The sequence below is a fragment of the Bombina bombina genome, chromosome 5 (genome assembly GCF_027579735.1).
Source record: "Bombina bombina isolate aBomBom1 chromosome 5, aBomBom1.pri, whole genome shotgun sequence".
NCBI classification, from domain to species: domain Eukaryota; kingdom Metazoa; phylum Chordata; class Amphibia; order Anura; family Bombinatoridae; genus Bombina; species Bombina bombina.
In genome coordinates this window covers 690,495,811-690,517,824 of record NC_069503.1, presented here as the reverse complement: position 1 = coordinate 690,517,824, position 22,014 = coordinate 690,495,811, and the positions used below count along the sequence as shown (strand labels likewise).

Here is a 22,014-nt window from a genome sequence, read left to right as displayed (position 1 = left end):
TAATAACTCCTAAACCGCCAATCCCCCACAACGCAAATAACTAATTTTAATTACTAAGCCCCCTACCCTAACACATCCTAAATTAACCCCAATTACATAAAATAAAAAAATATTAAGTTACAATTAAAATAAAAAAATCCTAAAATGAATTTAAAAATAAAACGTAACATTAAATTACAAAAAAATTAATCTAACATTACAAAAAATAAGTCTAAAATTGCAAAGAAAATTATAAAAATTATCAAAAATAAATAAAAATTAAACCTAATCCCTATGAAAATAAAAGTCCCCCCAAAATAAAAACACCCCCTAATCTAAATTAAACGACCAATAGCCCTTAAAAGGGCCTTTTGTAGGGCATTGCCCTAAGTTAAACAGCTCTTTTAGTAAAAAACCCCATCCACCAAACCTCCCAAAATAAAAAAAACTAACACTGAAAAAACCTAAACTACCTATTGCTCCTCAAGGGGCATTTGTATGGGCATTGCCCTTAAAAGGGCATTCAGCTCTTTTACAGCCCAAAAAACCCTAATCTAAAAAATAAAAAGCCACCCCAAAAAATAAAAAGCCTAAAACTAAGCCCCAAATAGGTACTCACCGTTCCTGAAGTCTGGCGGATAAGGTCTTCTTCTAGGCGGCTCCATCTTCTATCTTCATCCAGAGCGGAGGTGCGGAGCTGGCTTCTCCAATGCTCGTATCTTTTGTGGCAGTCCTCAGCGGCGTGGAGGCTCCTCTTCATGTGATCATCCAGGGAACACTGAAGATTGAATGCAAGGTACCCCATTTTTATTGAGGTACCTTGCATTCCTATTGGCTGAAATTTTGAAATCAGCCAATAGGATGAGAGCTGCTAAAATCTTATTGGCTGATTTGAAAATTTCAGCCAATAGGAATGCAAGGTATCCCAATTTGAATGTGGTACCTTCCATTCAATTTTTAGTGTACAACGGAGATCAGATGAAGAGGACTGCTGCCGCTGAGGACCGCTGTTCCGGATCTGCGCATCGGGGAAGACTGCTCCGCACCTCCGCTCCGTGCCACCTTCGCTCCGGATGAAGATAGAAGATGATGGAGCCGCCTGGAAGAAGATCTTCACCGCTGGACTTCAGGAACGGTGAGTACCTATTTGGGGCTTAGTTTTATGCTTTTTTTTTATTTTTTGGGGTGGCTTTTTTTTAGTTTAGGGTTTTTTGGGCTGTAAAAGAGCTGATTGCCCTTTTAAGGGCAATGCCCATACAAATGCCCCTTTAGGGGCAATGGGTAGCTTAGGTTTTTTAGACTTAGTTTTTGTTTTATTTTGGGGGTTGGTTGGGTGGGGGGTAAAAGAGCTGTTTAACTTAGGGCAATGCAACTTAGGGTAATTTTACATTTTTTATTTTTTGTACCTTTGGGGTTTGTATTTATTTAAACTCACAGGAGGATGGCAGAGAAGTGTCAGAAGATTTCGGAGTGTTCCTCAGGAGGGATATATGCCTTTCGTTATGGAACTGGAGTTTTAAGTAGTCTTGTCAGCCTCTCAGTGAGAGCATTGACGAAAGTTAGAGTCTGGAGATGCAGGGGTAGTCTTTCTGCAAACCCATCCAGACTGCCTGCTAACAGCTCCATTAAGCATCCAGTGTTGACGAGTTTCCCTGTCTGCTTTCTTCACTCAAGTTCATGTCAGGAGCGATGTTACAAGACTGTCACACTTGAGAGGCTGTGTTTCTGTTGTACAGCATGGATTCTAGTAAGATCGTTTACATTTTTACTTATGTTAAAATTGCTGAAGACAGGGTCACCGTGTGACTCCTTTTGTCTTTATAGAATCGTAGATTAATATCTCCTGAGGGAGGTTATTGAACAGTGGGGATTAATCAAATGTGTTTTCTTTGATTTATGCTGCTTTATGTGTCAGGAGCGATGTTACAAGACTGTCACACTTGAGAGGCTGTGTTTCTGTTGTACAGCATGGATTCTAGTAAGATCGTTTACATTTTTACTTATGTTAAAATTGCTGAAGACAGGGTCACCGTGTGACTCCTTTTGTCTTTATAGAATCGTAGATTAATATCTCCTGAGGGAGGTTATTGAACAGTGGGGATTAATCAAATGTGTTTTCTTTGATTTATGCTGCTTTATGTGTGAGATTTATTTGGGCTCATAGACTGTTGTTATGCAATAGTGGAACATACAGGTGCACTTTTTCTCATAGCAGGGGCAGTCCTGCATTGCGCACCACGTGTCTTGGGTTCTTTCCTGACCAAGCTAGCTGTCGGAGAGGTCGCTTCTTCTCTGGTTGCCTGGGTCTAGGATGTGGTGAGTGCCTCAGTCATTGGGGGTACAAAGGTGCCGCATTTATTTGTATCCTACTGTTGTTAGCGCAAGCTATCGAGGATCCTAATATGCTTGAGGGTACTCTCTCTATTCCTAATAGTAATACCTGTCTATATTGTGAGTAGGCCTTGGTGTGCCCGCCCTCTCAACTATGTTCCATATGCATTAACAAGGTTATTATATCTAAAAAGGTTAACCCCTTTATTACGACTGAGCCGTCCCGTGAGGTGCGTACCCATCAATCATCTTCATTATCTCATGCAGCTTCCCGTAGCACGCCTGATTTTCTGCCTGGAGGGAGCCTTTTACCATCAGACTTTACCGTGCAGTTAAAAACGGCGGTGTCTGGGGCCCTTATATTGTGAGTAGGCCTTGGTGTGCCCGCCCTCTCAACTATGTTCCATATGCATTAACAAGGTTATTATATCTAAAAAGGTTAACCCCTTTATTACGACTGAGCCGTCCCGTGAGGTGCGTACCCATCAATCATCTTCATTATCTCATGCAGCTTCCCGTAGCACGCCTGATTTTCTGCCTGGAGGGAGCCTTTTACCATCAGACTTTACCGTGCAGTTAAAAACGGCGGTGTCTGGGGCCCTTAGTGCTTTACCTCTAACCTCGCCCTGTTAAGTGCAAGGGAAAGGTTAAACATATCTCTCCGGTCCAGGGGATATCCAGTGATTTGCTTGATTTGTCTGCTTTTCAAGTATCCCAGGATGGGTCACACTCAGAGTCGTCAGAGGGTGAAATTTCTGGTTCGGAGTCTGCTACCTCTAGGCCTCTGGCTGGAGAGGAGCCAGCCTTTAGATTTAAAATTGAAGACCTACGTTTTCTTCTAAAGGAGGTTCTGTTGACTCGAGAGGTTCCAGAGGCCAAGCTGCCTGACAAACCTTTGATACCTAAATTAGAGTGTATGAGGACAGGGTAGCACCGCTAACTTTTCCTGTCCCTGTAAAAATGGCGAATATTATTAAAAACAATTGGAATAGAATAGGATCTTCCTTTTCCCCTTCTTCTGCTTTTAAAAAATGATTCCCGGTCCCAGACTCTCAGTTGGAGCTGTGGGGTTCCGTCCCGTCCCTGAGGTGGATTGTGCTATCTCCACATTAGCTAAACGTACTACTATCCCTCTTGAGGAGAGCCGATGGATAAAAAAATGGAAACCTTTTTCAGAAAGCTATTTCAGCATACGGGATAATTATTTCAACCGGCAGCAGCTGTTGCCTCGGTTGCTGGAGCTGCGGCCTACTGGTGCGACTCCTTATCAGAAGTGGAGGGTCCCCTCAATGTTATCCAAGACAGAATTAAGGCTTTGAGAATTGCTAATTCTTTTATTTGTGATGCAAACATTCAAAATATTCGCCTGAATGCTAAAATTGCTGGTTTCTCAGTGCAGACGTGTCGGGTGCTCTGGCTGAAGTCCTGTTCTGCGGACATGACTTCTTAGTCTAGACTACTTTCCCTCCCCTTTAAGGGAAATATTTTATTTGGTCCAGGCCTGGACTCCATTATCTCCACGGTTACAGGGGCCAAGGGCGCCTTCCTACCGCAGGATAAAAAGTACAAATCTAAGGGACAAGGTTCTAATTTTCATTCAGAAAAGTCCCAACGTCAGCAGTCCTCCTCTAAGCCCGAGCAAACCAAGAGCACTTGGAAGCCGGCTCAATCCTGGAATAAATCCAAGCAGAACAAGAAGTCCGCCGAGAACAAGTCGGCATGAAGGGGCGGCCCCCGATCCTCAGCAGGATTGTGTAGGGGGCAGATTGTCGCTGTTTTCAGACGCTGGAAGTCATAGCTCAGGGATACAAGATAGGTTTCAAATCTCATCCACCAAAGGGCAGATTTATCCTCTCAAGCCTGTCGTTAAAACCAGAAAAGAGGGAAGCTTTTCGGGGGTGCGTGCGGGATCTGTCCTCTTTAGAGGTCATTGTCCCGGTTCCTATTGCAAAAAGAGGTTTGGGATACTACTCAAACCTGTTTGTGGTCCCAAAGAAAGAGGGAACTTTCCACCCAATTCTTGACTTAAAGTGTTTAAACAAATTTCTAAATGTCCCCTCGTTCAAGATGGAGACAATAAGGTCCATTCTTCCTCTAGTGCAGGAAGGACAGTTCATGACCACTATAGATCTGAAGGATGCCTACCTTTACGTTCCAATCCATAGGGACCACTTCCAGTTCCTAAGGTTTGCGTTCCTGGATCAGCAATTCCAGTTCATTGCACTTCCGTGTGGTCTAGCTATGGCCCCAAGAATCTTTACAAAGGTTCTAGGAGCTCTCCCGGCCGTCACCAGAACCAAAGGTATAGCAGTAGCTCTCTACTTGGACGACATTCTGGTTAAAGCGCCATCCTTTCGCCTAGCAAAAGACCATTCGGTATCTCTTCTCTTATTCCAAGCACCAGGGTAGAATTCCTGGGTACTATAATAGGTTCAATATCCATGAGGATAGTTCTAACAGACCAGAGACGGTGCAAGCTAGCTTTGGCATGTCTTGCCCTCCGGACCTCCTTAAGACCATATGTGGCTCAGTGTATGGAGGTTATTGGTCTCATGGTGTCCAGCATGGACATTATTTCCTTTGCCAGGTTCCATCTCAGACCGCTACAGCTGTGCATGCTGAAGCAGTGCGAACGGCGATCATGTGGATCTGTCTCAACAGATTTCCCTGAATAACAGGTTGAGAGAATCGCTCTCTTGGTGGCTCTGTCCAGATCATCTGTCCCGAGGGACATCCTTTCTCAGACAATCCTGGGAGATTGTGACTACGGGCATGAGCTGCTCAGGATGGGGAACTGTTTGGTGTGCCAAGAAGGCACAGGGCATGTGGTCACAGGAGGAAAGCTCCCTCCCGATCAACATTTTGGAACTTCGAGCAATTTACAATGCTCTGAAGGCTTGACCTCTTCTGGGTTTGACCCAGCTTATCAGATTCCAATCGGACAATATAACCTTGGTGGCTTACATCAACCATCAAGGGGGAACGAGAAGCTCCCTATCGATAAAGGAGGTATTTCTGATTCTGTAGTGGTCGGAGGCCCACAACTGTTCGCTGTCAGCGATCCACATTCCGGGTGTGGACAACAGGGAAGCGGATTTTCTCAGCAGACAATCATTTTATCCGGGGGAATGGTTTCTCCATCCCGAAGTGTTTGCAGAGATATGCTTTAGGTGGGGGATGCTGGAGATAGATCTCATGGCGTCTCGTCTCAATACCAAACTACCCAGATATGGGTCGAGGTCCAGGGATCCTCAGGCTGAGCTAATAGATGCATTAGCGGTGCCTTGGAGGTTCAATCTAATCTACCTTTTTCCACCTTTTGCCACTCCTTCCTCTAGTAGTGGCCCGCATCAAGCAGGAGCAAGCATCAGTGATACTGATTGCTCCATCATGGCCGCAAAGGACGTGGTTCGAGGATCTGGTGAGGATTTCATTTTCTCCTCCATGGAGGTTACCTTGTTGCAGGGTTCTGCTGGAACAAGGTCCTTTTGTTTACCAAAATCTAGATTCTCTGAGGCTGACTGCGTGGAGATTGAACACCTAGTCCTAGCCAAGAGAGGGTTTTCTGAGAGAGTCATTGATACTCTCATACAAGCTCCTAAGCCGGTTACTCGTCGCATCTATCATAAGGTGTGGATACCCTACTTATTCTGGTGTGAAGAGGGTGGATTTCCTTGCATAAAGTTAAGGTTGCCAGAATTCTGATGTTTCTCCAAGACGTTCTGGAGAAGGGTCTTTCGGCCAGTTCCCTGAGGGGACAATTTCAGCCTTGTCTGTTTTACTGCACAAGAGGCTCTCTGATCTTCCAGAAGTTCAATCTTTTGTTAAGGCTCTGATTAGGATCAGATCTGTGTTCAGATCTTCGGCTCCCCCTTGGTGTCTGAATCTGGTTCTTGAGGTTTTGCAGCGAACTCCGTTTGAGCCTATGCATGAAATCAATATTAAGTTATTGTCCTGGAAAGTTCCCTTTCTACTGGCTATTGCTTTGGGACGCAGAGTATCTGAGATTGCCACCTTGCAATGTGAGTTTCCTTATATGGTGTTCCATTCGGATAAGGCTGTCTTACGTACTAAGTTAGGGTTTCTCCCTAAAGTCGTGTCAGACCGCAACATCAATGAAGAGATTGTGGTCCCTTCATTGTGTCCTTATCCTTCCTCTTCGAAGGAACGTTTACTTTATAACTTGGTTGTGGTTCGTGCCTTGAAGTTTTATCTTCAAGCTACTATGGATTTTAAACAAGCTTCTTCGTTATTTGTGGCATACTCTGGGAAGCTTAAGGGCCAGAAGGTCTCTTCGACTTTCTTATCCTTCTGGTTGAGGAGTCTTATCTGCTTAGCCTATGAGACAGCGGGACATAAACCTCCTCAGAGAATTACGTCTCATTCTACTAGAGCAGTGGTTTCCTCTTGGGCCTTTAAGAACAAGGCCTCTATGGAGCAGGTTTGGTCCTCCTTACGCACTTTTTCTAAATTTTACAAGTTTGATGTTTTTGCTTCAGCTGAAGCAGCCTTCAGGAGAACGGTTTTGCACTCTGCGGCACCCTCAGATTAGGGTCCGCCTCTCTTTTGTCCCTCCCATTATCATTCAGTGTCCTCTAGAGCTTGGGTATAAGTTTCCCAACAGTAAGGAATGATGCCGTGGACTCTCCTTGCATTAGGGAGAAAAACATAAATTATGTTTACCAGATCATTTCATTTCCTTCTGTATAAGGAGAGTCTATGGCTCCCGCCCGTGTTTCTCCGATGGGTGGCCCCCTAAATTATGTTTTTCTTCTGGCACCTTTTATACCCTGATATTTCTCCTACTGATCCTTGTTCCCTCGGCAGAATGACTGGGGGATAGGGGAAGTGGGAGAGGTATTTAAGCCTTTGGCTGGGGTGTCTTTGCCTCCTCCTGGTGGCCAGGTTCAGTATTTCCCAACAGTAAGGAATGAAGCCGTGGACTCTCCTTATACAGAAGGAAATGAAATTATATGGTAAGCATAATTTGTTATATATATATATATATATATATATATATATATATATATATATATATATATATATATATATAAAAAAATTGTATTGTAGGGATCCCCTCCCCCTCTAAGCAATTACTTTTTACTATAATGTAGGGTCCCTGATGGTGTCCCTCTCTGTAATGGCAATCTGACTTTATATTGTAAGGGAGCACAACCAGTACTCCAAAAGGTTGTGGCTCCCACTGTCTAAGCTAACAGCAAGGACCACAGCATGCAATGTCCTGTGTGACGTAGTACCTATGTCTGTTTTGGTGAATAGGTTTAACTCTTAGGCAAAAGTACACACTGTACAAGGTTACACCTAAATATACAAACCGCATCTCATTATTAAAGGGATAGGTCAAAATTGAAATGTGCATGGATGCATTTTAATGTACTATAGAATCATTTTGCAATTTACTTCCATTAGCAAAAAAAATTCTTAGTAAAAGTTATTACTGTTTCGGCAGCATATGCACATATACTACGTGTGAGGAGCATCAGGATTCAAACACCAAGCATGCTCAGCGAGCTGGCAGTGGTGTGTAACGTGACAGTGAAGACTTGTGTCATACAAGCCACTGCAGACTATCTGAGAAGGCTTGGAATTTAAATGCTGGTACGTGAAGCACTCACAGCATGTGTGCGTATGCTGCCGAAAAACATGAATCATTTTTATTAAAAGCATTTTAGCTAAGGGAAGTATATTGCAAACATGTTTCTATTTAAATTTAAATGCACGTATTCACATTTTAATTTAATCTTTCCCTTTAATTCTCTGCTGCCTTTGATACACTAATATCTACAGCAAGCTCTTGATCCTTGCTCTAACCATTCCTTTAGCACTTGCTTTTCTTTCACCACTTCCTCTTCATTTCCCCTGAATGTTACTGGTGCCGTTCCTTCTGTAACACTTAAAAATGTGCCGTATGGCTAACAACTTGGCACTCATTCAAGCATTCCTTGCTTGTTGCCTTACAGTTATATTGGACTCTGCACATTACTTCACTCTTGCATTTAATCACGGGTCAAACAGTATATACATCTGGTCTGTATGACATCCTCATGTAGGAAAATAGTAGAACACAAATATACTTATTTATGTGGCCTTGTAATCACTTGCTAGCTAAGGACACCCACATAACTCATGTTTTTTTTAACCAATTTGTATTAATAAACCCTAACAACAAATAGTATTTTAAAAACTACAATATTAATTAACTTAGTTGAATCTACATCAGGTCAAGTTATTTTAAATACTAGAGGGCAATCTGTGGAGTGCTCCTTACCTGTAGGACAAGGTCCAAGATATAGGGGTGAGCAGTAGTCCACTCTATAGGTAGAGTTAGACAGGAGGAGATCCCCAAAAGGGCTGTGTTTGGAGCAAGAGAGGGTGGACAACATTATCAAAGGCTGCAGACAGATTGAGAAGGATTAACATAAACTACCTTTAGATTTTGCTGTAAGTAGCTCATTATTTACCTTAATGATTGCAGTCTCTGTGGAATTTGGGGGTGAAATCCAGATTGCAATAGAACAAGGATTGAGTTTAATGTGAGTAAATGTGATCGACATGTATATACTAGATTTTTCCAGAAGTTTTGAGACAAGGGGAGTAGGGAAATAGGGCAGAAGTTGGATGGGGAAGTGAATCTAGAGAAGGTTTTGTGAGGATAATTGTGACTAGTGCATGTTTAAATGATGAGGGAAATATGATATACTAAGAGAAAATATTATAAAATCTGATGATCGCCCTCCCATAATCACTGCAATAAACATTGAATTTGACGGTAGATAACCAAAAGGCTCATCAAGTCTACTCATATTACTTGCTACTGTTTTATTAGGATAGTCTTATGCATGTCCCTGACCTTTTTTTAATTCGTTTACAGTCTCTGGGGCATATGTATCAAGCTCCGAATGGAGCTTGATGCCCCGTGTTTCTGGCGAGCCTGCAGGCTCACAAAGACCGCTGCTCCATAACCTGTCTGCCACAATACAACCCGATCGAGTACGATCGGGTTGATTGACACCCCCCTGCTGGCGGCCCATTGGCCGTGAATCTGCAGGGGGCGGCGTTGCACCAGCAGCTGTTGTGAGCTGCTGGTGCAATGCTGAATATAGCCAAGTATAATCTGGCAAAATATAAAGTGTAAAGAAAAGGACACATATATAGTGACCTATCATTATGAGTAAACTAGAACCGGTACTCCCAAATGCTCAGGATCCTGAGTGGTCCAAAAGTGCAAAGATCTACAAGCAAGTGTGTAATACAAACTTCTATTTATTAAAAACAACACTATTTTTAATAAATATACGTTTTTATTAAACACTTGCATGTGGATCTTTGCACATTTGCACCACTCAGTATCCTGATCATTTGGGAGTACTGGTTTCAGTTTACTTGTGGCAATCAGTCAAATGGGCAGCTGCAAGATTCCAGCCCTTTTTTATGGCATCTGGACGTGCAATATATATGCAAGTCTCTTTTTCTGTACACTTCATATTTTGCCAGATTGTACTTTCAGAAATGTACCACGTGTGTCTGTGTCTCTGTTATCGTGAGTGATTATTTAAACCTCTGATTGGGAGGAAGATCACCGGATTCTATAATACCATTGAGGCAGTTATCTGGCCAATGCTGAAGTTCCAATCTTCGTAGTAAGCACCCCAAGGTGAATTGGAAAAGTGAGTTGTGTTTTTTTGTTTGTTTCTCTTTTATATCCATTTGATGTGACTTTATTAGGCCAAATAGGCACCCTTGTGTTATTTTTTCTTCTGATAAGGGAAATATACCAGTGGTGAGGGAGATAGGATGAGATACAAATTTGCAATATTGAGAGTGTCTTTAGGATGTGTTTCAGGAAAGAGAGAGAGTGTTTAGGAATGCCTGAAGCTCATGAGAACAAAAGTGAGGTGAGAATAAAAGTGATGGTCCAATGAATGTTGCAGATGGTTAGGGGGAAGAAGCAATTTAATAACCTACGGGTCGATTACGAGTTTTGCGGTAGCTGAAAAGCAGAGTTAACAGGTGCTAACGCTGCTTTTTTCCTACCGCTGGTATTACGAGTCTTGCAGATTTAGGGTCACCGCACACTTTTTTGGCCTTACCACAAAACGACTTACGTCAACTTAGTAGAGTTTTAGTAAGTCTTTTTTCTATGGGACTTTCATACCGCTGTTATTACGAGTCTGTCCTGGGAGGCCAAAAAGTGAGCGGTACACCCTATCCCGTCAAGATTTCTAACGCATTTGAAAGGCAGTAGTTAAGAGTTTTATGTACGACGCGGTACCATAAAACTCATAACTAAACTGCTACAAAGTACACTAAACACCCATAAACTACCTATTAACCCCTAAACCGAGGTCCTCCCGCATCGCATACACTATAATAAATGTATTAACCCCTAATCTGCCGCTCCGGACATCGCCGCCACCTACATTATATTTATTAACCCCTAATCTTCCGCTACGGACACTGCCATCACCTACATTATATGTATTAACCCCTAATCTGCCGCCCCCAATGTCGCAGCAACCTACCTACACTTATTAAACCCTAATCTGCCGCCCCCGACATCGCCGCCACTATAATAAACATATTAACCCCTAAACCGCCGCACTCCCACCTCGCAAACATTAGTTAAATATTATTAACCCCCTAATCTGCCGTCCCTAACATTGCGGCCACCTACCTATATTTATTAACCCCTAATCTGCGCCCCCAACGTCGCCGCCACTATATTAAATGCATTAACCCATAAACCTAAGTCTAACCCTAACACCCCCTAGCTTAAATATAATTAAATAAATCTAAATAAAATTACTATCATTAACTAAATAATTCCTATTTAAAACTAAATACTTACCTATAAAATAAACCCTAAGCTAGCTACAATATAACTAATAGTTACATTGTATCTATCTTAGGATTTATTTTTATTTTACAGGCAAGTTTGTATTTATTTTAACTAGGTAGAATAGTTACTAAATAGTTATTAACTATTTAATAACTACCTAGCTAAAATAAATACAAAAATACCTGTAAAAAAAAAACCTAACCTATGTTACAATAACTTGAAAACAAAAAAATGAAGGAATCCGGCACTTCTTGAAACTTAAAGAGCAAACGGCTTTATTGGCAGGTAAAATAGAAAGCAAAAGTAATGCATAGAAACCCCAGCAATTCAGTCATTGCGGCACAGCAAACAACAGATTAGCATGGGTGGTGGTCACTAGAGCTGACGCGTTTCGGCATCCCACGCCGTAGTCATATCATAGTTAGTGGCCATCATCCTTAAGTTTAAAAAGGGCACTCTTTCACCTCATTGGTTAAAAGCTAAACACACCTCCAATGTTAAGTTGTATACTCCTCATCTGTTAAATATCAATAACTAATGTGTGGCAATGTGATAGATGAAGACTTTTGTTTTGAATAATACAGGATTGATAGATTATGAATTGTGTCAATATTGCGATTAAGATGAAATTTGTGATACAATGATTACTTTCAAATAAATCCGTATGGCTTATAATACAGACATTGACTTCGCACAATTGTCCCAAATTATGGAAAGAAATATATACAATATGTATACATGTGCATTCTTTTGGATGCACATATATACATATTATAAGCACAAAGGTACATATACCAGTGGGTAATTATGACTAGGACCTAACCTCCAACATTTGTTAATGCCAGAAGTTAATAAGGTCAAATTCACTGTTGAGACCTAACGGTCTTCTGGTCTTTAACTTTAGAATCCAGAAGACCTCTTCTCTGGCCAACAAAAAGTCTCTATTACCTCCCCTCTGGGGTCGTGGGACATATTTGATTATAGTCCAGTTCAATGTGACTGGACTCTTGTTATGAAACCACAGAAAATGTGTGATCAAGGGAGTAGTAAGGGTGCCTGATTTTATGTTATTTACATGCTCACGCACTCTGGCTCTGACCTCTCTTGAGGTCATGCCTACATATTGCAAATTGCAAACTGAGCATGTTAAGCGGTAAATAACATAGGTAGCCCTACAATTGAAACATCTCTCATGTTCGAAAGATTCACCTGTTACTGTACTCCTGAAACCATTTCCTACAGAGAGATGATTGCAAGCTATACAGTCTTACAATAACACCTAACACTACACTACAATTAAATCAATTCCCTACATTAAATACAATTAAATCAATTAAATTAAATTATTTAAAGTACAAAAAAAACAAACACTAAATTACAGAAAATAAAAAACAAATTACAGATATTTAAACTAATTACACCTAATCTAATAGCCCTATCAAAATAAAAAAATGCCCCCCCCCCCCCCCAAATAAAAAAAAAAACCCTAGCCTAAACTATCAATAGCCCTTATAAGGGCCTTTTGCGGGGCATTGCCCCAAAGTAATCAGCTCTTTTACCTGTAAAAAAAAAATGCAAACAACCCCCCCCAACAGTAAAACCCACCACCCACACAACCAACCCCCCAAATAAAACCCTAACTAAAAAAACCTAAGCTCCCCATTGCCCTGAAAAGGGCATTTGGATGGGCATTGCCCTTAAAAGGGCAGTTAGCTCTTTTGCAGGCCCAAACCCTAACCTAAAAAAAACAAACACCCAATACACCCTTAAAAAAACCTAACCCCAACCCCCTGAAGATTGACTTACCGGGAGACGTCTTCATCCAAGCCGGGCTGAGGTCTTCAACGAAGCTGGGAGAAGTCTTCATCCAAGCCGGGCGAAGTGGTCCTCCAGACGGGCATAAGTCTTCGTCCGAGCCGGGCAAAAGAGGTCCTCCAGACGGGCAGAAGTCTTCATCCAGACGGCATCTTTTAGTGTTAGGTTTTGTTAAGGGTGTATTGGGTGGGGGTTTTTTTTTAGGTTAGGGTTTGGGCCTGCAAAAGAGCTAACTGCCCTTTTAAGGGCAATGCCCATCCAAATGCCCTTTTCAGGGCAATGGGGAACTTAGGTTTTTTAGTTATCGTTTTATTTGGGGGGTTGATTGTGTGGGTGGTGGGTTTTACTGTTGGGGGGGTTGTTTGTATTATTATTTTTTTACAGGTAAAAGAGCTGATTACTTTGGGGCAATGCCCCGCAAAAGGCCCTTTTAAGGGCTATTGATAGTTTAGTTTAGGCTAGGGTTTTTTTTTATTTGGGGGGGCATTTTTTTATTTTGATAGGGCTATTAGATTAGGTGTAATTAGTTTAAATATCTGTAATTTGCTTATTTTCTGTAATTTAGTGTTTGTTTGTTTTTGTACTTTAGCTAATTTAATTGATTTAATTGTATTTAATTTAGTTAATTTAATTATAGTGTAGTGTTAGGTGTTATTGTAACATAGGTTAGGTTTTATTTTACAGGTACTTTTGTATTTATTTTAACTAGGTAGTTATTAAATAGTTAAACTTGTCTGTAAAATACAAATAAACCCTAAGCTAGATACAATGTAACTATTAGTTATATTGTAGCTAGCTTAGGGTTTATTTTATAGGTATTTCGTTTTAAATAGGAATTATTTAGTTAATGATAGGAATATTTATTTAGATTTATTTAAATTATATTTAAGTTAGGGGGTGTTAGAGTTAGACTTAGGTTTAGGGCTTAATACTTTAATATAGTGGCGGCGACATTGGGGACGGCAGATTAGGGGTTAATAAATGTAGGTAGGTGGCGGCGATGTTAGGGATGGCAGATTAGGGTTAATAATATTAAACAAAAGTTTTGCGATGCGAGAGTGTGGCGATTTAGGGGTTAATATGTTTATTATAGTGGGGGCGGGGGCGGCAGATTAATAAGTGTAGGTAGGTGGCGGAGACATTGGGGCGGCAGTTTAGAGGTTAATAAATATAATGTAGGTGTCGGCAATGTTGGGGGCAGCTGATTAGGGGTTCATAAGTGTAAGATTAGGGGTGTTTAGACTCGGGGTTCATGTTAGGGTGTTAGATGTTGATATAAATTTTATTTCCCCATAGGAATCAATGGGGCTGCGTTACTGAGTTTTACGCTGCTTTTTTGCAGGTGTTGGACTTTTTTCAGTTGGCTCTCCCCGTTGATCCCTATGGGGAAATCGTGCACGAGCACGTTACACCAGCTCACCGTTGACTTAAGCAGCGCTGGTATTGAACGAGATTTGGAGCAAAATTTTGCTCTACGCTCACTTCTTGTCTTTTAACGCCGGGTTTGTAAAAACCTGTTATACTAGCGCTGTAGGAAAGTGAGCGGTGAGAAAAAACTGCTCGTTAGCACCGCTCCCCTGTTAACGCAAGACTCGTAATCTAGCCGCTAGTTTGTTATAGAAACAAGAGTTAGCACCTATAGAACCTGAAGATATGGAGTGAAACACATAAAACACATTATTAAAACATAATTTACATTCGGCTAGATTTAGAGTTCTGCGGCCAAAGGGGTGCGTTAGCTACGCGTGCTTTTTTCCCCCCGCACCTTTTAAATACCGCTGGTATTTAGAGTTCACAGAATGGCTGGGTTTTCAGTGCGTTAGGCTCCAAAGGGAGCGTAGAGCATAATTTAACGCCACTGCAACTCTCGATACCAGCGGTGCTTACGGACGCGGCCAGCTTCAAAAACGTGCTCGTGCACGATTCAACCATAGAAAACAATGGGGCAGTTTTAGCTGAAAAAAAACCTAACACCTTCAAAAAAGCAGCGTTCAGCTCCTAACGCAGCCCCATTGTTTTCTATGGGGAAACACTTCCTACGTCTGCACCTAACACTCTAACATGAACCCCGAGTCTAAACACCCCTAACCTTACACTTATTAACCCCTAATCTGCCGCCCCCGCTATCGCTGACCCCTGCATATTATTATTAACCCCTAATCTGTCGCTCCGTACACCGCCGCAACATACATTATAGTTATGTACCCCTAATCTGCTGCCCCTAACACCGCCGACCCCTATATTATATTTATTAACCCCTAATCTGCCCCCCACAACGTCGCCGCCAGCTACCTACAATAATTAACCCCTAATCTGCCGATCGGAGCTCACCGCTACTATAATAAATGTATTAACCCCTAAAGCTAAGTCTAACACTAACACCCCCTAAGTTAAATATAATTTAAATCTAACGAAATAAATTAACTCTTATTAAATAAATTATTCCTATTTAAAACTAAATACTTACCTGTAAAATAAACCCTAATATAGCTACAATATAAATTATAATTATATTGTAGCTATTTTAGGATTTATATTTATTTTACAGGCAACTTTGTAATTATTTTAACCAGGTACAATAGCTATTAAATAGTTAATAACTATTTAATAGTTACCTAGTTAAAATAATTACAAAATTACCTGTAAAATAAATCCTAACCTAAGTTACAATTAAACCTAACACTACACTATCAATAAATAAATTAAATAAACTACCTACAATTATCTACAATTAAACCTAACACTACACTATCAATAAATTAATTAAATACAATACCTACAAATAACTACAATTAAATAAACTAACTAAAGTACAAAAAATAAAAAAGAACTAAGTTACAAAAAATAAAAAAATATTTACAAAAAAAATATTTACAAACATTAGAAAAATATTACAACAATTTTAAACTAATTACACCTACTCTAAGCCCCCTAATAAAATAACAAAGACCCCCAAAATAAAAAAAATGCCCTACCCTATTCTAAATTAAAAAAGTTCAAAGCTCTTTTACCCACCACCCACATACCCCTAATCTAACCCAAACCCCCCTTAAATAAACCTAAGACTAAGCCCCTGAAGATCTTCCTACCTTATCTTCACCATGCCAGGTTCACCGATCGATCCAGAAGAGGCTGAAGAGTGACGTCCATCCTCCGGCTGAAGTCTTGATCCAATCGGGCAGAAGAGGACATCCGGACCGGCAAACATCTTCATCCAAGCCGCATCTTCTATGTTCTTCAATCCGATGACGACCGGCTGATCTTCAAGACCTCCAGCGCGGATCCATCCATCTTCACCGACGACTTCCCGACGAATGACGGTTCCTTTAAGGGACGTCATCCAAGATGGCGTCCCTCGAATTCCGATTGGCTGATAGGATTCTATCAGCCAATCGGAATTAAGGTAGGAAAATTCTGATTGGCTGATGGAATCAGCCAATCAGATTCAAGTTCAATCCAATTGGCTGATTGGATCAGCCAATCAGATTGAGCTTGCATTCTATTGGCTGATTTTCCTACCTTAATTCCGATTGGCTGATAGAATCCTATCAGCCAATCGGAATTCGAGGGACGCCATCTTGGATGACGTCCCTTAAAGGAACCGTCATTCGTCGGGAAGTCGTCGGTGAAGATGGATGGATCCGCGCTGGAGGTCTTGAAGATCAGCCGGTCGTCATCGGATTGAAGAACATAGAAGATGCGGCTTGGATGAAGATGTTTGCCGGTCCGGATGTCCTCTTCTGCCCGCTTGGATCAAGACTTCAGCCGGAGGATGGACGTCACTCTTCAGCCCCCCGCTTGGGCTTGGATCAAGACATCGGAGGCTCTTCTGGATCGATCGGTGAACCTGGCATGGTGAAGATAAGGTAGGAAGATCTTCAGGGGCTTAGTGTTAGGTTTATTTAAGGGGGTTTGGGTTAGATTAGGGGTATGTGGGTGGTGGGTTGTAATGTTGGGGGGGGTATTGTATGTTTTTTTTTTACAGGCAAAAGAGCTGAATTATTTGGGGCATGCCCCGCAAATGGCCCTTTTCAGGGCTGGTAAGGTAAAAGAGCTTTGAACTTTTTTAATTTAGAATAGGGTAGGGCATTTTTTTATTTTTGGGGTCTTTGTTATTTTATTAGGGGGCTTAGAGTAGGTGTAATTAGTTTAAAATTGTTGTAATATTTTTCTAATGTTTGTAAATATTTTTTTATTTTTGTAACTTAGTTCTTTTTTATTTTTTGTACTTTAGTTAGTTTATTTAATTGTATTTATTTGTAGGTATTTTATTTAATTAATTTATTGATAGTGTAGTGTTAGGTTTAATTGTAGATAATTGTAGGTAGTTTAATTTATTTATTGATAGTGTAGTGTTAGGTTTAATTGTAACTTAGGTTAGGATTTATTTTACAGGTAATTTGTAATTATTTTATCTAGGTAGCTATTAAATAGTTATTAACTATTTAATAGCTATTGTACCTGGTTAAAATAAATACAAAGTTGCCTGTAAAATAAATATTAATCCTAAAATAGCTACAATATAATTATAATTTATATTGCAGCTATATTAGGGTTTATTTTACAGGTAAGTATTTAGCTTTAAATAGGAATAATTTATTTAATAAGAGTTAATTTATTTCGTTAGAATAAAATTATATTTAACTTAGGGGGGTGTTAGGGTTAGGGTTAGAATTAGCTTTAGGGGTTAAAAAATGTATTATAGTAGCGGTGAGCTCCGGTAGGCAGATTAGGGGTTAATACTTGAAGTTAGGTGTCGGCGATGTTAGGGAGGGCAGATTAGGGGTTAATACTATTTATTATAGGGTTATTGAGGCGGGAGTGAGGCGGATTAGGGGTTAATAACTTTATTATAATAGCGGCGCGGTCCGGTCGGCAGATTAGGGGTTAATAAGTGGAGGCAGGTGGAGGCGACGTTGAGGGGGGCAGATTAGGGGTTAATAAATATAATATAGGGGTCGGCGGTGTTAGGGGCAGCAGATTAGGGGTACATAAGTATAACGTAGCTTTCGGCGGCGTGCGGACGGCAGATTAGGGGTTAAAAAATTTAATTAGAGTGGCGGCGATGTGGGGGGACCTCGGTTTAGGGGTACATAGGTAGTTTATGGGTGTTAGTGTACTTTAGAGCACAGTAGTTAAGAGCTTTATAAACCGGCGTTAGCCCAGAAAGCTCTTAACTACTGACTTTTTTTTGCGGCTGGAGTTTTGTCGTTAGATTTCTAACGCTCACTTCAGCCACGACTCTAAATACCGGCGTTAGAAAGATCCCATTGAAAAGATAGGATGCGCAATTGACGTAAGGGGATCTGCGGTATGGAAAAGTCGCGGCTGCAAAGTGAGCGTTAGGCCCTTTCCTGACTGACTCCAAATACCAGAGGGTGGTAAAAACCAGCGTTAGGAGCCTCTAACGCTGGTTTTGACGGCTACCGCCCAACTCTAAATCTAGCCGATTGTGTCTAAGACTTTGCTCAATCCTTGTTTAATTCTTATTGCCTCCCTTAAAAAATGCTCACCTAATAAATTCAAGCAAATAGTGTTATGATAGTGCTAATTGTCCTTGCAATGCTTTCCCCATACAAGTGTTAAATCCACTAAAATATTTAAAGGGCAATTATACTCCAACAATTACATGTTCTTATCTGTTAGAGCATGTAATTAAGAGACTATCTACCCTATACTACTGAAAGGGGTTAAAGACAGTAGAAATACTGCTCGGGACTCGAAGAGCACTGCTGGTCCCAAGATGAAAACACTAGTCACATGACTCAGATGTCAAACTAGCACTGCTGATTGGATCAGTGGGGTTTTCTGCTTGGGGCCAGCAGTGTTTTGCAACTCCAGAGTGGTATTTCTATTGTGTATTTAGCCCCTTTGCTGGGGTTAAACACACAGTAGTCTTGGGTACATAGTCTTAAAATGACACGCTCTAACAGATAAGAGCACATGATTTTTTCACTATAATGGTACTTTAATGACAGGATCAGAGACATTAAAAAGACCAATTTGGGAAGTTTGATTCATGCCAGGTCAGAGTAAGATAAGTTTAAAATGAACAGACATTGGAATTTGGAGGACGTTGAAGTTATGTCATTAATCAACTAGCAAATTTAGGAATTATAGCAAGAACTGACAAAGCTTTAACATGACATAGCAATTAACAAGCCATTGGTTGTGGCAGGGAAAAAATCCACAATATACTCAGGATAAGAAGAGAATTATGTTAGCGGAGTGAAAATAATGGTAAAATTGAATCTAGTTAAAGTTTATCTATATGAAATGCAGCTAATTGGTATTTTTTTATTCATAGTATCCAGATTTTCATGTATGATACAAAAATTAATCTGTTGTTCTGAAATGGTTTGTGTTCTAATTTCAGCAATCTGAACCCTACAGTGAGGAAAAAGATCATTGAGCTATGGCAGTAAGTTCTTTTCTTTTGCTAATTTGTAAATGAGACATAAAGTAATCATTGATTTGCCTAATGTAATTATCCAGTCCAATGTATCAGTCTGGTTATTAGACTGACCTGAGCCCCTATTGTGATGTTACATATGTCTGCCCATTTCTCCCTCTACACCTTGTATTCTTTTGTAGCTGTTTTTATTACATTTGTAATTTGAGGAACTGGAGTATTAAAACAAAACCAACGCTGCCATTTAAAAAAAATAATTAATCAGAATTTTACACTGGTCATTTTCATTTAATTGAATCTCTGTTATTTGCATAAAAATGAGTTTTTAGATATTTCAAGGCATGTACTATGTGTTCTGCACAGTGTAAATAAATAGATGTGTATTCTCTGTTTCAGGAATCACATGGAGGCTGAACTAAATGTGAAAGAGGCATCAATTGACATGAACTCACCAGGTATAGTGTAAGGTGGTAAGCACCCTTTAATGGCTTATCATTTTGCTTCATCTCCATATGCTCTGCTGGTCAACTCCTTTCTCTCCCTCTTTGCCTCTCAGTCTCTGTTATCACCATCTCCCGCTCCTGCCTTAAGCTCTCTTGCACTGCACATCTCAACTCTCTTCCTCAACTTGTCATACCCCCCCAATTCTCAAAACTTTACGCAAAACTTACCTAATTATAGAAGTCTGTGATGTGATCTCATAACTTGCAAGACCAATCCTCCAAGCCTTGTCAAACTCAGACTTACAACTCATCCTGCAAACTACTACTCCACCCTTTATCTCCTGCAACTAATTTCTCTCTAAGTAACCTCTGTAATCCTTCAGTCTTAGGGCCCGATGCTCTAAAGCTCTCTGGTCTGGTGAGAATCTATTTGATATCTCAGGAGTATTACGAGGCTCCTCAGGGATTATTTAGAAAACATGTTTTACTTTGGGAACTGTGTATCATGAAAGGGAATTTACTAATATTTTTATATGAAAGAGAGAGATTCAATTTACAATACAGTGCTCAGTAAAATAAGATAATGATTTATCTCCATGCTGGCGAGTTTTGATATTTGCACTCTCTGTCTTCTTATCATTGTCTTACTGTCTCGTACGTCCTATGTAGTGCTGTGGAATATGTTCCCCCAAATGAAGACTATAGCATGTGAAATGTATCTTTTATCAAACATCTTAAATCTCCATGTATCTATATATCTATTATCTATGTCTCTATCTATTTATCTCTCTCTCACACACACACACAAATGGTGATGAATTTTGTTTTCCATCTTTTTGTTAAAGCAGAAACGTGTCTTACTCAGTTACTGAATATTGTGGCGGAAGAAAAATTTAATGCTTTAAAATCCTGTGCTGAGAAGTGCCTCAATCTTAATTCACCAGTATCTCAAGAATCCGTGACTAGATGGGGGGCAGAGCGGAGGAACAACAAGGTATTGTCCTATCAGAACATAGCAAAGCTGTCCAGATTCTAATCATGTATCATAAACTATTAGACTGATTAGTCTATCCATTCATAACAAGTTTAGATTTTGTCACAACATATAGATGCACACATTTCATTAAAGTGATCCATTACATTATTAGCTGAAGTGTTAGCTTTTTTGTATTTTTCCCCCTGGTAATTATCACATTGTACTGGAATAGCATATTTCATGTTTTTATGGTTTTTGGCTTAATGGTAGTTGATTTCCTGAAACTTTTTGACTCTGGTGTAAAGTCTATATATATTTGTCAATCTTGTTTTGTGGTTCTGATGCAGAAATGCACCTTGACCTATATAATGTTGGTAACCGTGAACAGTATTGATGTCTGAAATGTAGTCACCTCCCAATACAAAACAAACAAATCAGGCCTGCCAAAAAGGGCAGCCACAATACCTATGGTGGTTTGTAAACTATTAAGAACATCCTTAAAGGGGCAAGTAAGACATTCTCTTATATACGCATCCAAAATGAATGTCTGCATTATAAAATATAGGCAAACAAAATACATTTTTTAAAAGCATTTAAAACTGTCTTTTTATAACAACATTGGCATTGCTTTGCAGTATGTGGACACACCCTTTGAAAGGTCTTTAGAGCGTTATTTATCTCATTTTCTGTGGCTATTTAAGGACAGATATAAGTAAGCACAATTCAAACCATCACTGTGCAGCATTTATAATGGTCATGGTTCTGTATTTAAACAGAATGTACTACAGCCTCTCGAAAGTGGGTGGGGGTAGAAAAACATCATTTAAAGATTTAAATTACAGGAAAATGGTCAAAGCAAATAATACAAATTTACGTTTTTTTTCGATATGCATGATTAAACCTTTTGTGGGGGATAACATTTTTAATTTGTCAGGATACCATTATCTCTTCTATAGCAACTGTGCTTCATATTAAATCTAAATATATCTTTTTAATAATCACTAAATTAAAGTTTTTATTAAATAATATTTTATTTTATTTTTATTACTTTTTTCTTTATAGAAAAACACGAGTACGTTTTCTGTCCCCATGAATCTTCTTCTTATTTCAGCACATGAGGAAGCCATTCTAGAGCAGATTACAGGTACAGTACAAAGCACTTTTTTTTTGTACATATATGGCTGGAAAAAAATATTCA

At 40.0% G+C, this 22,014-nt stretch overlaps 1 protein-coding gene across 3 annotated transcripts in view; it reads left to right on the top strand.

Moving 5' to 3' along the window:
- Positions 1-22,014, top strand: part of ACD (ACD shelterin complex subunit and telomerase recruitment factor) — a 211,522-nt gene that overhangs the window by 64,630 nt on the left and 124,878 nt on the right. For 2 of the 3 annotated variants that reach the window (XM_053714675.1, XM_053714677.1), the window contains 4 exons: positions 19,362-19,406; positions 19,794-19,852; positions 20,686-20,834; positions 21,879-21,960. In XM_053714675.1, the coding sequence (XP_053570650.1) occupies positions 19,362-19,406; positions 19,794-19,852; positions 20,686-20,834; positions 21,879-21,960 (335 nt within the window). The remainder of the gene's footprint in view (positions 1-19,361; positions 19,407-19,793; positions 19,853-20,685; positions 20,835-21,878; positions 21,961-22,014) is intronic. The other variant, XM_053714676.1, reaches the window with a different exon arrangement.